Here is an 18,851-nt window from a genome sequence, read left to right as displayed (position 1 = left end):
TTTTATCAAAACTTTCATATTTTCGAATACTGTGTGATAAATGTTTCTCGAGTATTTAAGTATATGAAAATGTTCAAATTATATTCCAAGTAAGCTTTTGTATTTTGGTCTTTATCGAATAGATTACCATTTGCATTTACAAATGGAAATTTCGATCGGAAAATACAGTGCTTAAGATCGAAAAAATACAATACAATGATATATTTTCGATAAAATATTAATATAAATAGACGAAGATTCTAAACATATAAATATTTGACAACATTTTCTATATACACAACATAGAAACAGTTTTTTTTATATCTTTTTACTAAATTGTAAAATCAGATTTTAATATATATTTCAAATATTTCGTAACTTTTGTGTTTATTACACAAAAAGTGGACCGATGTCGTTTAAAGTACGTTATTTATCACTATATTTATCATAAATTTGGTGAAGTGGAAAAAATCCTGAATGTTGGCAGTGTTTACAACCAAGTAATCGAATGTGATTTGAAATATGGTGTAAAGACGAAACATATTTCAATATATACAATACATATAATAGCGTGTTATATAAGTGCAACTGAAATATAAACCCCCCAAATAAACGAAATGGATAAGTCGTAATTCAGACACGCGGAGACAGTGAACTTCTAGTCAATTTCTATGATTACGGTGTTAATTAAATACATATGCGTGAAATATAATTCTGTTTAACGGTATGAGTTTTTTTCGCGCCAATTTATGATATCTGTATAAAAGGTAAACACGTATTTTCTAACAATCAACAAATCTTGGCATCACACTACTTATCAACAATCACAATAGATTGCCACATGTTCCTCTTAATTACACGCCAAGTTACTTAATTTTATTTCCCATTTCGGTAAAGTCACTATTGCGATATGTAAGTATGTTATGTATATTATTTTCTTTTGGCATAGAAATGGACATTAATGACTGTTCCGCGTGATGTGACCGCGAATAGGCAAGAAAATTAGAAAATTTTATATAATACGTAGCAGATTTTCATTAACAAAAAATGACATTGCATACTGTAACATCAGAGATATTCACTGAAAACAAGAATACTCACATCAAGTTTAAAAATGGCAGTAAGTCTACTCTTTATATTTTATGCGATATTGGATTTGATGCATACAGATCAATATAAATTCAGACACTTGTAATTACCACCTCCATTTAGATTAGTATTAAAAAGCGCATAGAGAAAACTGTGGCAAACAAATATTCTGCAGGTTTAAGGAGGATGTTGGTTCAACCAGAGTCATTTTAAGTGGAGATAATTCGTAGATTTGAAGGTGACCTTTATTAAATTTGACACCCACTGAAAGCCCATCCTTATAAACTTTACCCTTCAATGAATGCATAAAAAAGAATTAGGTAGGATAAGTTCATTCAAAATTATAAACTCTCGCACTGTTCGGTGATTCTAAAACGGTCGGTTTAATGCGCTTCTTGCCTCTGGAGTATAATAATTGTTAAACCTAGAAAAATGCGAATAATTTTGTCATTTGAAAAATTGAAGGTCGCTTTAAAATCTTTAACGTTCCCCGACTTAGAAAACTGTTCTGTCCAACTTATGTATGCCTCTTTGAAACCACGTAAATTTTTGTTCGGCCCACTTTTCTCTAGAAATAATATTGATGGAGTTCACTATATGGTAACTGTACAGCTGTATAATTATACTTCTTCTTTTAGATGCAATATCCAAGTTTGTTTTCAAGTACCCATCTTACATGATTAAACCGAAGTACGTAAGTGATATCGTAACTCATGACAGTGACGATGATTTGGACGTAGACAGACAAGCAGAAGGAAAATTAGTTTTAGGTACAGACTAACTAAATTGATTATATAAATTAATATCTGAAAAAGTCTCTGAAACTACATATGAACACATACTTCTAGAGCACCGTGTGTCTACGAAACTGCAACATGTTGGGTTGCAAGTGTGGCGAGGTGCCTTATTGCTAGCTGATTACATTTTGTCTAATCCTGATTTATTTAAAGACAAAACGGTCCTAGAGTTAGGTGCCGGAGTTGGCTTAACCAGTATAGTGGCAAGCTTTCTGGCTGATAAAGTAATTTGCACAGGTAATAAAGCAGTAATTTAATGATACTAAACTTATCTATCATTTGTACCAAATATCGACGCACATTTTATTTTCCAGACGTCGATGTAGAAGGAATATTAAAACTAATACGTAAAAATTTCGTAAGGAATAGTGCTTACAGTAAATCTAAAATTCTTATCAAAGAATTAGATTTCTTAAATTTACAGTGGCCCACATTCTTGCACAAAAGAATAGACGAAGCAACTATTATTTTAGCTGCAGACGGTAAGCTGTGAATTTTATATCTATCAGAAGCTGAGGAACGAGTTACCAATGATTCGGTCTGTTTATAGTAATTTACGACGAAAGCATAACGGAAGGATTCGTTCTGACATTAGCGAAACTGTTGAATTCGGAGAATCCGAAAGCTGCTTATGTTGCTTTAGAGAAGAGGTACGTTTTTACTACGGCCAATATGGATACAGTTGCCCCGATGTATGAAGAGTTTTTAAAATGCATTGAAAGGCAGAACCTTAAGTGGCATATAGAATATATTAAAATAGATTTCCCGCGATATTTCAAATATGATAGAGTAAGACACATGATTCTGATGAAGATCGAAAATAAGTTAAGCGAATAAAACGAATCGGTACGTACGAATTAATTACAAAGAAAAGGATGAAAAACGATACATACATGCTAAAACTTCATGTTACGATACATAGTTTTAATTAAAAGCAAAAGATATATAAACATACAGCGATCGTTGTATAATTTTAAATATGTAGTATTAAACGAAGTATCAAGAAAATGATCGATACAAACTCGAAACTAATTCCTGGTAAGGGGAGCAATTTTATATTAAAAGCCTTACTAGCTTTCTTGTAAATATGAAGGGAACTATATATGTATGCATACGTTAAATCATAATTCTGTAACAAGATACGTATAGGTATGTAATAATTGAAATTGTTTTGTATCTGCTTCGCGCAACCGGTTTGTAAATTTATAATAGGTATCTGTAAATCAACTGCTTTCGCGTGTGCGCATATGTATATATTACAATCAGTCGAAACGGAGAGTCAGTATTATTAGATTAGAATGTTTTAACACAAGTGGCCTGATCTACGGCGTGATCCTTTATAAAATAGAATTCCTCTGTAATATATTTATTATTACGCATAAAGATGAGAAAAAGAAGCTGTTGATATGTATGTAGTTTCAAATAAAAATATTGAAAGTTTTGTCATGTCCATACGTTTATTGTGTTTTTTTATTTACAACCTAGCGTAAGTAATAATATTAATGGACAGTGATCAAAGTCGTTCGAAGAGAACACAGATTCCTTAGAAACGAATATTTGCTAAGGATTTAAGCGATTACAAAATTCTACCTAATTAAACTATAATGAAACGTCACGTACCGCGTACGGGAATGTAAACGTTTCTTCGAACGACCGTCGGCAGTAGAGCTGTGTATATTACACGCAGAATAAGTTCATAGTGATATATTAAATTTTATCCACAAGTTCATCTGAGAGAACGACAATCGGCAAAGTGTTTTGCTAAATAAGGGAACGTACAGGCTATCAACACATTACAAATGAGTACAAATACTCAACATAAAGATTACATGTTCAGCGATAGTCACTCTCATGCTCAGATTCCGTGGCTTTGTAAAGGCACTTTATAGCTATTTATCCCTTAGTTCGGAGTAAAACTTATAATTTACAGCCTCAGTTTATTAAATTGAGTTTACAAGAAATATCTGAAGTAATCCTACCAAGGTCCCATCTTTCGTCAAGAGATTATGTTATAGATCTTCAATTTCGTATCAACCTCAGATATTAATAAATTCATCTGTTAATCTATTCCATAATTTAAATTAACATTACATAGGAGGTACAGCTGTTTTACCATGTAAAAGAATAATCTATCGCCTCTACGACTGTACATTGGGTGGAAAACATTTAGCGAACCCTTTCCAACCATCCTCAAGTAGGATTGATACACCGTCACTCTTCTTATGTGCTCCTGGGCTTTCACCTGCAGACACTCAAGTGCATTATCATCTGCACCCCTCCACTGACTTTACGAGTTCGTTAGATTTCCTCCACATAATATACAACATTCATCCAGAGCCCTTGCGTTATATCACAAACAGTAACTCCGCATGAATTTAATATATAGTATCTTCCATCATTTCCATGTTTGTTTTTGTTCTGTTCCGGTTGCAGATTTAAAATATTCCATTTTGCAAAGCATGAAAATGATAAGTATACGAGGCAATACGATCTTCGCATGTTACTAACAATAAGCAAATAAAAACTTTCGAAAATCGGAACACAAGTGTCTCTGACTAGACCAAGAAGGAAGGGTATATTATTACTTTCGTGAAAGCAGATTTTCGTAAATTCCTTCCCGATATTTCAATTATCTCGAAATTCTAGTTAGAGTCAGAAGAGTTACTGAAAACGTGTTTATCCGAGAATTTGTTATTTCTTCCATTTTTACATCAAAACATTTGAATTCATAGACAACCGATCTAAGTAGCGGCTATAGAGCAATGTGATTATCAATTGTCAGCTGTAATGTCATCACTCTGTTCGCAATTATATTCTTTGCAACAAATACTGTACAAAAACGTACAATTAGTATAGCAACGCGTGTAATATAGTAACGGCCACTAATAACTGTTTCCGTTCTGAGGTGGCTTCTGGTTGGCGTTACCATTGCTCGGTATCGTATCCAGAACTAACTTTCTTCTATGGTATTCGGTAGTCGCACTTTCACTGGCCATAGACTTTCGGCGTAAAGGCGTCGTGTTTTCTGAGACTTGAACTATCGAATTTGTACTTTTACGCCGCGTAGGTACGTCACTGGTTTGTCTCTGCCCTGTTTCATTTTGATTAGACACTCCATTGGATATCGAAACTGTAGAGGTTTTACTATTGATAGTATTCGTTACACAAGCGGCAGAAGCAGCTTTACTCGTGCTGCTTTGCACGGACGTAAATGTCCCAGCATTCTTGCTCATAGAATTCTGAATTGTACTATTATGATTTACAGTCTTGTTCGACGACGTACTTATCATACTAGCGTGTTTACTAACATTATTGTGTATGGACACCGTCGTTTTCACGTTCTGCGAGTTCGGCGAGCCAAGGGGCAATGATGTTTTCCGTCTTGCATTGGAATTTGTTCCATCATTGTTAAAATTTACTTTAGTACTCCCACTAATTTGCTTAGTTGCGTCCGATGACGCATGGCAGCCTGAACTACTCCACTTCTCCACTTGAGCTTCGTGTGACTTTTGTAAAACTTTTCGAAGATCCTCGCCACCTTCTTTCATAATCTCTTGTAACTTTTGAATCGTCTGATACAAGATCACAGGACTAATTAGACCGAAATCAAACAAGCTGCACATATGCAGAACAAAATTGCGATATAAATTTTTCATGAGCAACTCCTTCCCTTTAGTTTCTAGAAACATTTGGCAAGCCAGTGGTATTTGGCAGTCTCCTACATATCCATACTTCATGACATGTAGATTCCACATTTTCATCAGCTCTTTCTCCCCCTCGTTCACATCTGTAAAGTCGTCGATCATCATCATTGTCTTCGTCTGCAACCATTTCGGGTCGTTCTCTCCTTCGGAGTCAATATCCATTTCTTTTGGATATATAGGTAAGCACGTAACAGTGTGATGATACAACCTACGAAAATTCTCATGAGACCTATTTTGCCGCACAGTAAATATATATATATATACTTCGTATATGAATGCCGTACCTATTGTGCCCTGTAATGTATGGTCTTTGGTTTTCATATTCATTTTCATCGAGTTCCAAAAACTCGGAAAGACTTGGTTTAGTTCTCTTTGGACGACACACTAAAATATTTGTCACACTCGTGCGCCTCGTCGGCCCTGTTCTTGAAAAAGCTATGCTAGATGGCTGTGAAATTAATTCGTGGGGACTACCCGCGTACGAGCCATCGTAGCATTCGTTTATCGCTACGTCTATACGAGCGCCTTGTGGTATTGGCTAATAAATAAACACAATTCATTCGACAACGTTTTAATATGCCACTGGTATGGTGCAGAGAGTTGGTACTTACCACGTACGTAAATGTGAATCGCGAATGGCATAATTTTAAATGTTTTAAAAGGGAATAAAGTTTCCCGCAGTCTAAGGAGCACCAAGGGCAATGCAAATCTTCGCAAGCTTCTGTTTGTTGACGACTATTATTATTGTATAAGAATTGATAAACTATTTGCTGCGTCCCCGTTGAAGTTTCTGTCTTTTCATTGGGTGTTGTCGTTCTTGAAGAATTAAGAGGACTAGGTGTTGGCAGTGTTGTATTATTATTATTGTTATGATTATGATTATTATTATTATTATTATTAGTACTACTATTATTGTTATTTGTGGAAGAACGTTCTAGACCAGCTAAAATAATTAAAAGAGATGTAAATTTTATCTTTCTTACTACGTTTATCTCATAAAAGAATATGGAATACTTACTATTCCCTGATCGATTTTCTTTATTATCACCGTTTGGTACTGGATGAATTGGAGTTGGTCTATCCACCAAGCCGTTGCTTGGTTCGATTGTCCAATTAAGTCTAAATTTTAATGTCGGACCCTTACTGAACACTTCGAAGGGGCCACATTCCTTGATGTCAGGTACAGACTCCCAAGAGCTGTGCTTCTTTGGGCTAGATCGAACATTGGTTTGTACTTCCTGTAAACCTAATTCGTAATCGCCATCTGTCAACAAGCATCGATTGTGTTTATCGTAGACTATGAGTTCAGAACCATACAACTTCACTTCCTCGCTTCCACTTTTAATCGAACCTGTGGAGGATTTACGACGCTTTTGAGCTGGTTCTGAAAAAGAGACGGGAATCAGGCATTAAGAATGTACGTTCTTTGATTTAATTCATAATACACGCTGAGGTTTTACTAACCTTCTAAATCACAGTTATGTATAAGGCAGCCAGTAGTGGACGTACAATAAACTCTAAGTAGAAGCATATAAGTCTTTGCTACATGACCATTATTTAAACTGAAAGATTCGTTAGGTATGGATATAGTTGGCGCTTTTGGCGGAGGCTGATTTTCGCAAGGATTAATTGGAACTTCGCTTGTGCCGACAGATACCTAGAATGAGAGACAATGAAACTACTTGCGCGCATATCCAGAATAACTGTTAACCGATTCGACTTGCCTGCATAATCGGCGAGCTCACATCTTTTCGTTTCTTATGGCAAATTTTCAACAACAAGGTTTCTACTTTAACAGGATCCTGAGGCGTTTCGACTGCAATATCATTTTGATGTTAGATAAAATTATATTAAATAAGTTATCTTGGATACGGTAAGTTTTAAATTTATCTTTTCGTAAACGTACCTTTCTTATCATAAAAACCTAGAAAAGTAAGAGTCATGTATCCACGGACGCCTGGATTCTCATCTTGATTGTTCTTTGACATTAGCTTGTCCAATATTGTGTCAATTTTAAATGCCCGTCGCGATTTATGACTTCTAGACATACGTTGCCGCATATAAGTTAAGTTTCTATACAGAAATATTGGCTAAAAAGAATTACATTGAATTTCAGTAATGTTATATTGTGTGTTCAGATATTCTTTTAATTAAATTGTAAGTGGAATTCATAAAATGATCTGTATACCTACCGGCTTCGGGTATCAGAAACAAATATAAATTGTTCTCAACTATATTTTTTTACAGTTCCTATTATAATGTATTACAACAAATATTCACAACCACACTATTTCAGTTTACGTTGTACGTCCTATTACTGCCCGAAAAACATTCACCCAATTGTTAGCACAAAAAAAGTGTAGCAAACACGCATCTATTCGTACAGTCTACAAATACTTATCATTTTCCCTTTATCTAGTCTGCATTTTGCATTTTCTAGTACTACTGGATGTGAGAATACTCAGTTAACACTTTGAGGACAAATAAAACTATAAACAATCGGTAATTAGAATAACATAAAAAAATACAGATTGGTTTTTTTACTCACTGAAATTTGGTTTCTTGTGCGTAGAAATCGATAAATCTGGGTTGGCTCTGAAAAATAATACAAATGCATTATGAAGCGGTAAATGAGAAAACAGAAATTGAAAAAAAAAACAGAATTTAAATATTAAGTTTATAAATACAGCCAAATTATATAAGGAAAGAACGTAGTTTCATTAGTTCCCCATAGGTGGCTCGAAGGTTGACATCTATCCCGAAAGTAAAAGTAAACGACCAGAGGGTTAAAAAGGAGGATCTGAGAGTGCAAAACTGATCCTTCAAAGGCTCAAATGGGAGGTGATGATTAGGTTATTCTTGTTTTGATACAAGACGCCTGCATCTAATATACCTTGTTACGTAGAATGCAGGTTAAACCTTTCTGATCCCAATTTTTTTTTAAATTTAATAAAAAATAACATATTATATATTTGTACTTATACAAATATAACTACTTACAATTACAATATAATATTATTGTAAATGAAGAAGGGAAATAAGGTTATAGCAAAAGCAACGTATGAGGTTATTCTACAGAGTAAAATTTCATGACTACATTTTTCGAAACATTAAGTAGTACCTAAACTTCTTCGTGAACAACGAATTCGAATGGAAATAAATACAAGGTGTATTCTACTTTTGCAACAATATAAATGTAAATATACTGTGAGAATATTACAACACGATATTGTTATAAAAAAAATAGTTACAAATAAAGGTTGTCAGTTTACAACGGTGTTTTTTAATCTCGTCGAAAAGGTTGGTTTAATATAAATTCTTCGGATTGGAAGCGCATTTAAACATGGCAAAAGAATGACAGGTGTCCCATGCGGATTAAAGCAAAGGAGGGAACGAAGAGAACCGACGCGCGCTTCGGCGCTCGGTTCGTTACCGACGAGTGGGGTTATGTATGATCATTTTCAACATTTCCAGCAGGCAGTCGCGAAAAGACTACTTTTGACACCCATTGACTACTTGGGCAGCGGGATTTGTGATATTAATGATTTCTGGGCCACACCAGCGTGTGAAAAAAGGAAAATAATGTCTGTAAGTTCTTACTTTCGAAGGCTTGCAGGAATAGCTCGTGATCCGCTTGTATTTGATCCATTCGAGGACCCTTCTGTCCATCCAGTTCTTTCTCCCGCTTTTTCGGCGGCATTTTCGCGCGATTCGTTGCCGAATATTCCACGGAAACTCACTTTCGTCACGTGAAAATACAATGACAACACCCGCCCCGCGCGAAATCTGCGGCGCTCAGCCTCCAACTGAAGCGCACCCTTCTGCCGCCACTGTTAACTAAAACCGACCAATTACCCGTTATCGCGGTAAATGTAAATAATGTATTTGCCATAACGCGCGCATACGAATGCACTATTTCATTGCCAGATTGCTTATCGCAACAAGTTTCCAGGATAAATATAATGCCAAGAGAAAAATATCTACATACACGCAGTATGGACATTTAACGGGTTTCACAAAGTTAGTGGTACACGAAACGATGTGATTCTACATTAAAATATAAGTAAGATCATAAGACCATATGCTATCTAGGCAATTTCTAGTCAGATTGACATGAACCAGACGAGTTTATGGCACTGATTTTTTTCGAATACGAAGTCTCGCAACGAAGAATGTTGTTCTATATTTTCTACTTTCCTGGGCCGAAAACAAAAAAAAAATTAAGGAATTTTCAAGTCTTGTTGGCTATTGTAGGCGATTCACCTCAAATATAACTAACTAGATTTACTACTCAGCTTCGCCCGAAATGTAGATTCTGATTTTATAAAAAACAATTTTTTTATTTATTTTATTTTTTTTTGTGAAAATAGCCACATTCATCTGGATTAGCTAGGCATAATGAGCTGGGACACATTTCGTAACCCCAGAGTTTACAGCTCGAAAGTTTTGAGGCGACAGACAAACACACAAACACTTTCTGCTTTATATATTAAGTTTGTATAAACAAGATATTCCCTTTGTTTGGAGTTAAAACACTCAGGCCAGTATTCATAGTCGCTACTTATTCTTAAGCAAATGCTTAAGCATGCGGCATACTCTACTAACCTAGTAGCTAGTAAAGGATGCCGAATGGCATTTGCTTAAGAATAAGTAGCGACTATGAACACCGGCCTCAAATTGCTTTTGAAAACCTTCGAGATATAATATATACAGAACCGTTACTTCAATTTCCTAATTTCAAACAACCCTTTCTTGTTACAACTGATGCTCTAGACTATGCTCTAGGAGTTGCGCGGCCCTACAATATAATATTTTTTCAATGATGAAAAATTGAGAATGGGTATTTATTAATATAAAAAATAATATAATAAAGAAAAAATGTGGAGCAGTGGAGCAGTACAAATTTTCCGTGCTTCGGCTCCGCTTCTGCTCCGGGCAAATCCCCATTGCTCCACAGCTCCGCGCTCCAGCTCCGAGCTCCGTTCCAACGCTCTGCATAGAAGTGTTCTAGATGGAAATCTGTGGCGTGGCGTGGCAGTGCCCTAAACTATTTCCCGAAATGCCTCGGCGCGAAAACACGCCAATGTCAATTGCCAATCACAGAGTCGAGCAAAAGACGCGTGTAACGGAATTATACGTTTCTGATAACTTGTTAATGTTCGTCGTAGAAGTATTCTACTAAGAATAGTGCATTTGAAAATAAATTTTTTATGCGCGTTAATGGATTACTGTGAATTGCATGTGTATAATATGAAATAAAAGTGACAACTGATACCATAACCTTAATGTAACTTTATCTGTGATAAGATGCATCGTAACATACTTCGCACACTGAACATCCAATTTGTACAAAAACGGTTTTTCAAAAGAGATCAAGTGAGAGTTAGATTCGCACCTAGTCCAACTGGTACGTAATGTAGCTACTTTCTTAATATAGTCTTCTGTAATTATATATGTATTGTCGTAGATGTTTTTTTGTTTCTCTCGGTATTATAATGTAGAGTTGTTTTTTTTTTTTTAAAGGAATAGCGTTAATTGTATGTATTGATAATTCCTTAGGTTTCTTACATTTGGGAGGTCTACGAACTGCGTTATATAATTATTTATTTGCTCGTGCCAATAATGGTACATTTATCTTACGGATTGAGGATACAGATCAATCTAGATGCGTATCCGAAGCAATAGAAAACATTCAAAATGATCTATTATGGTCTGGAATTATACCTGATGAGGATCCGATAAGGGGTGGGCCTACTGGGCCATACATACAGTCCAAACGTCTTGAATTATATAAGTATGATAAATTTTATTGTTTAAATACCACTACACTTTTATAATGGTGCAATCACGTAATTGTTAAAATATAATATGAATCTTATAAATAGATATTTATACAGGGAGTTTATAAAAATGTAAGACATTTTTTCGGATTGGTTCTACTTACCAAAATAATAAGAAAAGTTGGTGTACGCATATGTCCGATAATACTTAGCTCTGCAGTAATAAGCAGTTTTATATTTCGAAAAACATCGGCCCAGGCTGCTTATTAACTTTCGGAGATAAGGTTCCACCGATTTTGAGAACACTGTTTCGAGAAAAATGCGTTTAAAGTTTTACGCGAGTGCCTTAGAATGCCAAGTTTTACTTTGGGAATTTTACGAATTTTAAAAAATTCTTTTAAACACTTATTCCTAAAAGATTGAACATTCGAGAAAAAGAAATAGATTTTTTAGATCGGAACCTTCCCTTAACTCAGAACGCGCGCCAGAACGGATGCCTTGCGTGCTCTTTTTCAGACAATTGCCTCGACATTTGTTCTCGGACTCAGGGGAAAACGACGTAAAAACGCTGAGCAAGGCGTTAGTACCACCCACTTCGTTCGCCCGAATACGTCCGTTTACAGACAATGGATAATCTTGTATAGTATATTTTCACTCATATCCTTTGCATCTCGCCTTTAAAAACCAATGGCGAAACAGCTAGGCTTTGTTAAATGCCACTCTAATAGGCGTTTCGGGCCCGCGTTTTACAAAATATGAAAATGCTTATAATTGCAAAACTAAGCATTGATGGACATATGCGTGTACCAACTTTTCTTATTACTTTGGCGAGTAGAAACGATCCTGGAAAAATATTCCACAATTTTACAAACACCCTGTGTATATGTCTTCCTTTAAAAAAAAATGACTGAATATTTGTCGAGTACTTGGTTCTATCTCGATTTACTATATTATACTGCTGCAGATTATCTTTGCTATATGTTTATATTTATAAACATTGCTGGAAGGAAAACTTCTTTTATTAAACGATTTAATAGAATTAAGTACTTTGATCGATATGAAATCTTTGCCTCTACTATTTTATCAATATATTTATGTAGAGTAATTGCAAGTATATGAGCATATGATGTTGCAGCATTTCTTTGAAACACTCTTACCTATAAAAAAATCAAAACTGTTGTATCAGTGGTTTTTTCTACGTTATGCATTTTTTATTAAATAAATTTTTCACTGATATTCATAATTTCAGAAATATCAAAGTGGCAATTGTTGTACAATAATACTGTATTTATATTTTTCTATTGTTAAAGAAAAATAGTTCTCATAAAAATAGTTTTCATTTGATGCAATCTCTATCCGAATAAATATAACACAGTATAACGGTATCGATAAACGCTATTAAATAAAATGCATTACTTGAACTTATTATTCGCTTACAGCATTCTCATTCTTATCCTATTGCTTAAAGATAACTTTGAAGAATATTTTCAATCAGTTTTCACAATTAAATGAACTAAACGTAAATTTGATTTGTGCCTTGAATGAATAAAATCTTTAGTATAATACGAAGATCTTAATGTACCATTAATTAAATTACAGAGAACAAGTACTTAAACTTTTAAGTAATCAATCTGCATATTACTGTTTCTGCACAGAAAGCAGACTGCAGTTATTGCGAAGAGAAGCTTTGAAGTGCAGACAAGTGCCTAAGTATGATAACAGATGTCGACATTTGAGTAGTGATGAAGTAAAAGAGAAGCTCAATAAAGGACAACCCTATTGTATCAGATTTAAGGTACACGAAAATAGTATTAAATAGTATTATGTTGATTAAACATATCTTTTTAAATCCTTGTAGTTGTCTTCCGTACCAGAGCCCTTCGACGATATAATATACGGCAAAATAGTTCACGATGTTGCGCAAACTGAAGGGGATCCGATTATTATTAAAACAGATGGCTATCCAACATACCATTTCGCAAATGTTGTGGACGATCACTTTATGAAAATATCCCATGTCTTGCGAGGAATCGAATGGCAAATATCTACAGCTAAGCACGTGATGATGTACAAGTAAGTATAGACATTTAAATTTCATTACACATTCCTTACCTAACATTCTATATGAATTATTACCTTTTGTAATACAAGATAATTATAAACGGCTTTATTTATATTATACTTTCAGTACATAAGTATTATTAATTTTTATATGCAATAAACTCGAATAGTTATTATTTGAATTTTTTATTCCACACACAGTATTAAGTATTAACCACTTCCATTGTAGTAATATACATTGACTAGCTTTACTACTCGGCTTCGCCCGAAATTTAGATTCTGATTTTATAGAAACTTTTTTTTTATTTATTTATTATTTTTTTGTGAAAATAGTCACATTCATCTGGATTAGCTAGGCATAATGAGCTGGGACACATTCCGTGTCCCCAGAGTTTACCGCTCGAAAGTTTTTACAAACACCTTCTGCTTTATATATTAAGATATATGTATTATCTATAATACATACTTAGTAAAGTATGCTTGAGATGAAAATATGTTACATGTCGATCTTTAAACGATCTTGAAAAAGAGAATTCCACATTCAATCAGCTACGAAAGCATCAGAAACAGAAAAACGTGTATTGTTCTTTTTCCTCCGTTCTTTCTCTGTCCAATTGTATTTACGATTGCACGTGGAATGTTACTCGTCCAGGATTATCTGAAGATCAACATGTTATACATAGATGAATTTCTCTCTTGTCAGCTACAAGAATATGGTAATAAAAGTATACGGTTCCATATGAAAGAAATGACTCTGAAATATCCTTGACACCCTAATGTACAAAGTAATCACTTCTCCACCATGGGACACCTGCCACGAGACTGAACGGTTTTTTATACGCATAAGTTTCTTTATGTGCCCCCGCAAGTTACGTAAATTTCTCATTGTATTAAAAAAAATTAGCTTGCTAGTTTATTCTGATAACAATTACTAATACAAAGTACTAATAAATATGCATTAGAATGGTAAAAATATAGTGAGAAAGAATAAAATCTTAAAATACTAAAAGAAAGTAGTTTGTCTTCCTTGGATAAATATTTAAACATAGATACATATTGTTAGAAACCTTATAGTTATAAAACATTTGTAATCTTGTAATAAATCATGATAGTATTAGTGTATAGAATATAGAAATTTTGTAGTATGTTCTTCCCAGAGAATTATAAAGATCTTATGTACATACGTTTCGTAATAAAATTTTACATGACAGTTCATAGACTTTTGTAGATAATAAGTATACGATTAAATTTTTAAATAGAATAAAAATATTTGTTACTTTATAAAGATGTATTAATAAAGTACTTGGAGTGTTTTATCATATTTGTAGTGCTTCCTAAGTTTTAATACAAACATACGTGCCATCATCTTCCTGATGCAGTAAAATATTGTTATTGAAAATAAATGCTATTGAGATCGTATTGAATTCTCAAAAAATTTCATTAATTCTGTCTAGAGTTAAAATTATATAAACCAAGAAAGTATGTAATAATTTACTTTTAGCTAAAATTTTAAAGTGTTAAGTTTAAATTGAAATTATGACGAAGTATTTTATATTGTATTTGTAATAGTTGCAAAATTATTCTTATTTAGTATCATTTATGGATAGTTTAATTTCCTTTCGCATTATTAAATTTGCTAAAATCATTTAAATGTCATTTATTAAATAGTAATAAAAATTGAAAAGTATCGAACACAAATTTTCGTTTATCGCTAATATGTATAAATAAATGTATGAAGAGACATAATTGTGTTATTACAGAGCATTTAATTGGGTACCACCCCTATATGGACATTTACCTCTAATACTGAATTCCGACGGAACAAAATTGTCAAAGAGGCAAAATGATATACACATCGAATCTATTAGAAAATCAGGAATTTTTCCTTTAGCAGTTTTAAATTACGTTATACATGCCGGCGGCGGTTTTGACAACAAAGGGGGTGCTCATTATATTAACAGTTACGAAGAATTAATTAAACAAGTAATTATCCTCCCGTATCGAGGCTTTACTATAATAAATAAACAGTGCATTTATATTTTGTATATTGTTTCAGTTCGATGTTCTCAAAATAAAATTGCATTCTAATAAGCTTTTACCGGAGAAATTGTTAGAGTTTAATAAATTAGAAATTTCGAAATTACTAGCGAATGAAAGAAATAACAAATTTTTAGTTGAAAGAATTAAGAAGCTGGTCATGGAAGCATTTCCACACAGGTATGTATGTTTCCTTTTTTAAAGTATTGATTATCTCAATTTAGGCTTTTCATATTATTATATCTGAATATCGCTTTAGGAAAACCGATGGAAGTTTACAATTAGATGAGCATCATATAATCTCAGTACTGAAATGGGGACAACATAGAGTGTCTAAATTAAATGACCTGGTGTCTCCGAATTTAGCATTTTTGTGGATTATACCAGCTATACCACTAGATATTACAAATTCAGGATGCTTAGGTATAACTTGCACTTATTAAATCGTTTCCTGTAATTGAAACCGTTTTATTACAGAGGTGCTTAAAAAATTATGCATGAAGCTAATTGATATTGACGTTCAAAATTTTAACAAAACGTGGATTAATAGCTACCTCAAAGAACTAGCGACAGAACATGAGATTCCATTTGCAAAACTAATGAGCGTTCTGCGCGGTATCCTTAGTGGTTTGAAGGTGACTATAAAATTTTGAACTTGTACTTCGAAGGTGAATATTGTATTACACAATATCTACTGTCATTTTTTTAGGAAGGTCCGCCTGTGGGTGAGATGATAGAGATCTTAGGAAAAGATACTACATTAATAAGAATAAATCGCAGCATTTCTTAAAATTATTCCTGCGATGAAGTGTATTTGTAAGTTTATAATTGATATCAAATTCGAAAGTGAAGTGTATTAATTGTTTATTTAATATATTTATTAAAAAGTTTATTTCGATTTTCACCTTAGTACCAGTTTTGTTGTTCAATACTACGATATGATAAATGAATACCATGCACACAATTTGAAATATTTAAGTAACTTATAGTTAATTTAAAATAACCCATGAAGCTTGAAAGTCTAGTCAGTTTTTATTGTTTACAAAGAATTAGTCTTTATTATTTACAAAAAATTGTCTATTAAATAAGAATCTATTTTTCTATCAAAAATTGGCTAAATAAAATGCCACTAATTTTCCTTTTCAAAATCTTCGATCTAGAAATACTTTTTACTTTAAATTTTGTGAATACACCTTATGCTTACGTGCGTGAACAATAAAATATACAGATTTATACAGATTATATGTATATATAACAAGTTTATAAAATACTAAAATTAAAGAAAAACACTTTCACAAGTTAGACTACTTGCTTCTATTTAAATATGGAAACAACATTGCGTGCTTTATTTACAAGTTTGGCCTGATGCATGGGTTAAATCGTGGGAAAAAATTGGAAAAACTTAGAAAAACAGCAAATTCTTTGAAGTCTGTGCTGATGTAAGTATTCATATACATATATCCAGTACATCATACATTTGTCTATGTATTATTTTATGTTCTGTTGTGTTTGATGCAATATGAAATTTTTGATGATTTTATGAAATACATGATGATTTCGAATAAAATCGAAACATTTGCAGTAGCTTTTATATGATAAATACATTTGTATCCTGGTAACTTACACCGACAATAATGAAGGTAGAAAATAAATTAACAAGATACTGTAAGTTAGTAAATTAAATAAATATTTGGGACACAGTTTCTACTACTTCTCTCATTCAATAATTCAACTTTAAATGGTACTGCTGTGGTATAGAATATTTATTTCAACACGAGTAAAATGCATTACTACATAAGTTCTTGTGTTACAGTAAAAGTTTCCTATTTGAGAACATTTTAGTAAGAAATTTTCTGATAAATCTTTAATTTGTAATTTTCAATTTAATTATATTCAACAAGACGTTTGTATAATGCAATTAGAGAAATGATATTACCTACTCTTAGGTAGAATTACACTATAGCTTCTATTACACTTCATAGTAGCGTTTACACTTCGTAATTAAGAGAGATCTTAATTTGATTGAAATATTTTATGTGCCCTAGTATTTAACTTGACAATAAGTACTAAAGTAACAATGCGTTTATACTTTTCGAATAAAGCATATCTTCTCAAGGAATATTAAAATTTGAAAATTTGTCGCAAATTAAAGCTCAATTATTTATTCGCGGAGGTTTAAAAAATGAAACAATTGGATTGAAAAAGAATGTATATACTACATAGTTCCTAAAGAAGTACTCCTTATTCAAGTATAATCGTGAGATTTATACATTTTACATTTACAATTCATCGTTATGTGTATTCTTCCAAAACATAAATTACAGAACGTAATAAATATAAAGAAGACCATGTATGTTCCGCGACATTACATATTAAAAAATAAAGAAGATATGAATACAGTATCTTCCCAGAATATATAAACGCAAAGTACCTATATATATATATATATATATATATATATATATATATATATATATATATATATTTCGCTAAGTTCATAAGTGAAATTTATTACACAAATATAATAACAATTACTATAATATTATGCCATGTTAACTTGTTTGTAAACAACAATACCTTTAGTACAGCGTATTATTATACAGAGTTTCATTTATCACAGTTTTAGTACTTCGTTAACTTAAAGTAAGAGTGACTTAAATTTTCACTACTTTATTATAAATGTAATATTCAAAAAATGAAAAATAGTAAGGGGACATGATTTGTGCCAATTATTAAAACGCTCATTGCCAGATAACATTGAAAATAGAAGTTAATTAGGTTCTAGCAATATATTTAGAGAAAACTAGTTCCTTTTTTTATTAATAATTTATCTGAAAATGACGAGTATTTTATTACGCAGGAAGGTATTAAATGACATAAGAACATTCATAAAACGTCCAACGTGTTCAATGCAATTTTATGAAAAATTGCGCAAAGCTTAAATGCTGGATATGGTAATTATTAATATCTTATTTTTATAATAACAGGAGATTCCTATATTAAAACATCTTAAAATTGTAGAATCTATTTAATCCAAAATTCTATGTCACCTAATTCTGTTCAATACCTTTTGCTTAAACTCACTTGCTTTAATTTTTCATCCCCAAAATATTGCTGTATAAAAAAGTTTAATATGTGAAATAGAAAACTGATCCACTGTTAAATATTAATCGTCTAAAAAATAACTACTTGTTAGAAAGTAAAATGTAAAAATTTTAAATTTTAATCAAATTTTTCAATATTTATAGACTGAAATCTTTTGAATAAAACTGCTGATATAGTGTTTAATAAAGTAATTCATGTATGTATACCTAAACATACACTTTGACTTTTTTTAAATAACGAAGACTGAAAAATAAAAATAATAACTATGGTACGATTTAAATAAAACTCATTTTAAAAAA

The 18,851-nt window shown here is 32.5% G+C and overlaps 3 protein-coding genes across 8 annotated transcripts; 2 read left to right on the top strand and 1 right to left on the bottom strand.

The window, feature by feature from the left end:
- The first annotated feature begins 512 nt into the window (after nucleotides 1–512).
- Nucleotides 513–3,319, top strand: LOC143366434 (methyltransferase-like protein 22). Of its 5 annotated transcripts, XM_076807524.1 has the most exons (6): nucleotides 513–746; nucleotides 929–1,099; nucleotides 1,707–1,838; nucleotides 1,917–2,102; nucleotides 2,180–2,347; nucleotides 2,416–3,319. In XM_076807524.1, exons 2-6 carry the CDS (start codon nucleotides 1,027–1,029, stop codon nucleotides 2,700–2,702), a joined length of 846 nt encoding a protein of 281 aa, XP_076663639.1. In that variant the 5' UTR covers nucleotides 513–746; nucleotides 929–1,026; the 3' UTR covers nucleotides 2,703–3,319. The 5 variants fall into 5 exon arrangements, with proteins under 5 accessions (XP_076663639.1, XP_076663641.1, XP_076663640.1 ...); XM_076807526.1 differs by lacking the exons at nucleotides 513–746; nucleotides 929–1,099 and adding an exon at nucleotides 783–891; XM_076807525.1 differs by lacking the exon at nucleotides 513–746 and having other exon boundaries at nucleotides 909–1,099.
- Nucleotides 3,320–4,271: 952 nt separating this feature from the next.
- On the bottom strand, nucleotides 4,272–9,387 carry Su(z)12 (Polycomb protein Su(z)12). 2 transcript variants are annotated; one of them, XM_076807507.1, is made up of 9 exons: nucleotides 9,170–9,387; nucleotides 8,118–8,164; nucleotides 7,476–7,659; nucleotides 7,294–7,385; nucleotides 7,034–7,226; nucleotides 6,588–6,953; nucleotides 6,181–6,512; nucleotides 5,854–6,107; nucleotides 4,272–5,777 (listed from the first exon to the last, which is right to left on the bottom strand). In XM_076807507.1, the coding sequence occupies exons 1-9, from the start codon at nucleotides 9,267–9,269 to the stop codon at nucleotides 4,748–4,750; spliced, it is 2,598 nt and encodes an 865-aa protein (XP_076663622.1). In that variant the 5' UTR covers nucleotides 9,270–9,387; the 3' UTR covers nucleotides 4,272–4,747. The 2 variants fall into 2 exon arrangements, with proteins under 2 accessions (XP_076663622.1, XP_076663623.1); XM_076807508.1 differs by lacking the exons at nucleotides 8,118–8,164; nucleotides 9,170–9,387 and adding an exon at nucleotides 7,762–8,025.
- Nucleotides 9,388–10,641: 1,254 nt separating this feature from the next.
- Nucleotides 10,642–16,339, top strand: Glurs-m (putative glutamate--tRNA ligase, mitochondrial). The gene is made up of 9 exons (XM_076807042.1): nucleotides 10,642–10,976; nucleotides 11,129–11,363; nucleotides 12,949–13,144; nucleotides 13,208–13,422; nucleotides 15,171–15,393; nucleotides 15,467–15,627; nucleotides 15,707–15,870; nucleotides 15,925–16,082; nucleotides 16,157–16,339. The coding sequence occupies exons 1-9, from the start codon at nucleotides 10,877–10,879 to the stop codon at nucleotides 16,235–16,237; spliced, it is 1,533 nt and encodes a 510-aa protein (XP_076663157.1). The 5' UTR covers nucleotides 10,642–10,876; the 3' UTR covers nucleotides 16,238–16,339.
- The last annotated feature ends 2,512 nt before the right edge of the window (nucleotides 16,340–18,851 follow it).

This window comes from Andrena cerasifolii, chromosome 2 (genome assembly GCF_050908995.1).
Source record: "Andrena cerasifolii isolate SP2316 chromosome 2, iyAndCera1_principal, whole genome shotgun sequence".
In the NCBI taxonomy this organism is placed as follows: Eukaryota; Metazoa; Arthropoda; class Insecta; order Hymenoptera; family Andrenidae; genus Andrena; species Andrena cerasifolii.
Note: the sequence above shows the minus strand (reverse complement) of the source record. Positions and strands in the feature narration are given on the sequence as shown.